The sequence below is a fragment of the Convolutriloba macropyga genome, chromosome 15 (assembly GCF_964194025.1).
Source record: "Convolutriloba macropyga chromosome 15, txConMacr16.3, whole genome shotgun sequence".
Classification (NCBI taxonomy): domain Eukaryota; kingdom Metazoa; phylum Xenacoelomorpha; order Acoela; family Convolutidae; genus Convolutriloba; species Convolutriloba macropyga.
In genome coordinates, this window is record NC_134482.1 from 31,522,491 (window position 1) to 31,525,153 (window position 2,663).

General features: G+C 41.5%; 1 protein-coding gene across 1 annotated transcript; it reads left to right on the top strand.

The window, feature by feature from the left end:
• The first annotated feature begins 1,315 nt into the window (after positions 1-1,315).
• On the top strand, positions 1,316-2,419 carry LOC142354152 (uncharacterized). Its single transcript, XM_075406417.1, has one exon. The coding sequence runs from the start codon at positions 1,316-1,318 to the stop codon at positions 2,417-2,419; it is 1,104 nt and encodes a 367-aa protein (XP_075262532.1).
• Positions 2,420-2,663: the final 244 nt, after the last annotated feature.

Genomic DNA, 2,663 nt, shown 5'->3' on the forward strand with positions numbered 1-2,663 from the left:
CCACGAGTAGATAAACAATTGTTTCAACCTAGTTCCGATAATACTATCCTTAATGGATACACACCAAATAACATACTTACAGACTCGGTCGTAGGAAAAGCCAAAGAACAAATTCAAGCCTCTTCGTGTGACCCAGCTTACTACGCGATTGCTTTGAAAGAGCTTATGGATCACTTTGGAGACCCCAGCATTGTTGTCAACGCTTTCATCAATCAACTGGAAGCCTGGCGTCCGAACAATGACTACAACAAACAGAATTTTGTATCGTTTGCTTCTTTTCTCAAACGCTTAGTGCAAGCTGTTGAATATTTGGGCTTCAAACCTGGCTTGCAAAGTTCAACATTGATGAAAAAGGCAAAAGAAAAAACGTCTCTGATTTTCAGTTGGCTTGAAGTACAGGCCCAAGTACACGACAAAATCAACAGAGAAAATGTTAATAAGCCGTTTAATAATTGGAACACTTTCGGTCGAAACAATAACAACATCAGCCGAATTAACAACAACAATGATAATAGGAACAGCAATGCTATGAATCAATTTTCTAATAATTCACAAAACAATTGGAAACAGAATTCATTGCACTCAAGTCGCCCTGCAAACCAGCATGGTCAACCACCCTTTCTTCTGCGTAAAGATGCTGATCAGTCAAACAAGTCTTGCGAGAAATGCAAAGGAAGTCACATACTTGCAACTTGCCCTGATTACCAGAAATGTGCGCCAGACCAAAGGAATGACATTGTGAGCAAGAACAATCTCTGCTCGAATTGTTTAAGCAACAAACATTTTAAGCAGTCATGTCCGTCCACAAAACGATGCCAAACATGTAAAGGATTTCACCACACAACTTTGCATGATCCTTCGAAACAAGTTAAGCGGCCCACCGCTGATTTCTTAACAAGCAATCCCAATCAGCCGACACAAAATCTAGCAAGCCCCCAAACACCACCATCCTTTCAACAACAAAATCAAAACAAAAGTACTGACACTGTCAGCAGTAAAAAGAGCCAGCACACAAGATACGGTCAATCGTTCTCTTGTAAACAACAATCACAACAACAAAATATTCAACGCGCTCATTTGAATGCTTCGAAACTGACCCAAAACTTAGGTATCAACCAAAATACAATTCCTCTTCCTGAATGGTACGAACAACTACAAATGCTACCAGTTTCATTTATAAACGGAAGTAAAGTGTTTGATACCTACTCCTTTATCGACCCCGGAAGCCAGTTCACCTTCCTGTTGGATAAAGTTACTGGCTTTCTTGAGCTTCCCTGCGAAGCACAAGCATCAACAACTCTGCACTGAACATGAAATGCCACTGTCCAAAATAAGTGAAACAGTGACAGTAACGCCTTTTGACAAAGTCAATCAGCAATTCAGCATTGCAAGAGCCTATGGCACGCCATGTCTCAATGTTTCACCCGCTAACGTTCTTGAACTCAATCAATTATGCAACACCTTCAAGGAACTTAGTCACATTTATTTCCCTGACATAGCCAACGGTGCAATAGGCGCCCTTCTTGGTGTCAATACCTTCGCCTTCACATATCCAGTCGATGTAATCCAAGGTAGCAAAGAGCGTCCGTTCGGCGTCAAAACAAAGCTTGGTTGGACTCTCGCTGGAGAGTACGAGCTCTCTCATAAAACAATGAACACAAAAAAGCCCCCGCGCCAACCATTCGTTTATCATGTCTGCCGGAAAGACATTGAAGAAGAACCATTGGACGAATTGGTTCAAAGATTCTGGAAAATAGAAGCTGAAGATACAGTACCCGAACAGAATGAAGACAGCTCACTAGACCAATTAGCAGTGCAAACAATAGAAAACTCAATCTGTCACAACGGTGAAAGATTTCAGAGTGGCTTTCCTTGGAAACCCGTAAAGAAACTCCAGAATAACTATTTCTCAGCAGTCACTCAACTAAAAAGTCTACAAAAACGACTACAAAACGATCCCGGTCTCAATCAGAAGTACAACCAGACACTCCAAACAGACGTGGATAAAAATTTTGTAAAGCCAGTCGAAATGCAGGCACCACCTCTAGAGACAATATGGTACTTACCTCATCATCCAGTCACTAATCCAAACAAACCCGGAAAAGTGAGAAGAGTTGCCAACGCAGCATCAAAGTTCCGCGGTGAATCACTGAACTCAAATCTTCCAACTGGTCCTGATTTGCTGAATAACTTCGTTGGAGTTCTGTTGAGATTCAGTGAACACCCGGTTGCTGTTTTGTCAGACATCGAAGGAGTGTTTATTCAAATTGCCGTGAGACAAGAAGACCAGCCTGCTCTTCGTTGCCTTTGGATGATAGACAACTCCATTCGACAATTCCAGTTCACTAGATTAATCTTCGGCGCAACATGTTCACCATTTTGCGCAAAGACAACAAAAGTAAATTTCCAGCCGCCTTGAATGCAATTAAACACCACTTTTAAATGAATGAATACATCCAGTCCCTGCCAACAATTTCAGAAGCCAAAGAAGTCATATCACAGACAACGAGATGCCTGCAAAATGGCGGCTTCAAGTTGACAAAATTTGTTTCAAACGAACCATATGTACTCGCTGAAATCTCTTCCGACGACAAAGACGAAACTAAGGAGATCATAAGGAGTCCTTGGTCAAAAGTGAAACATAACAACTGACAATTTTGTCA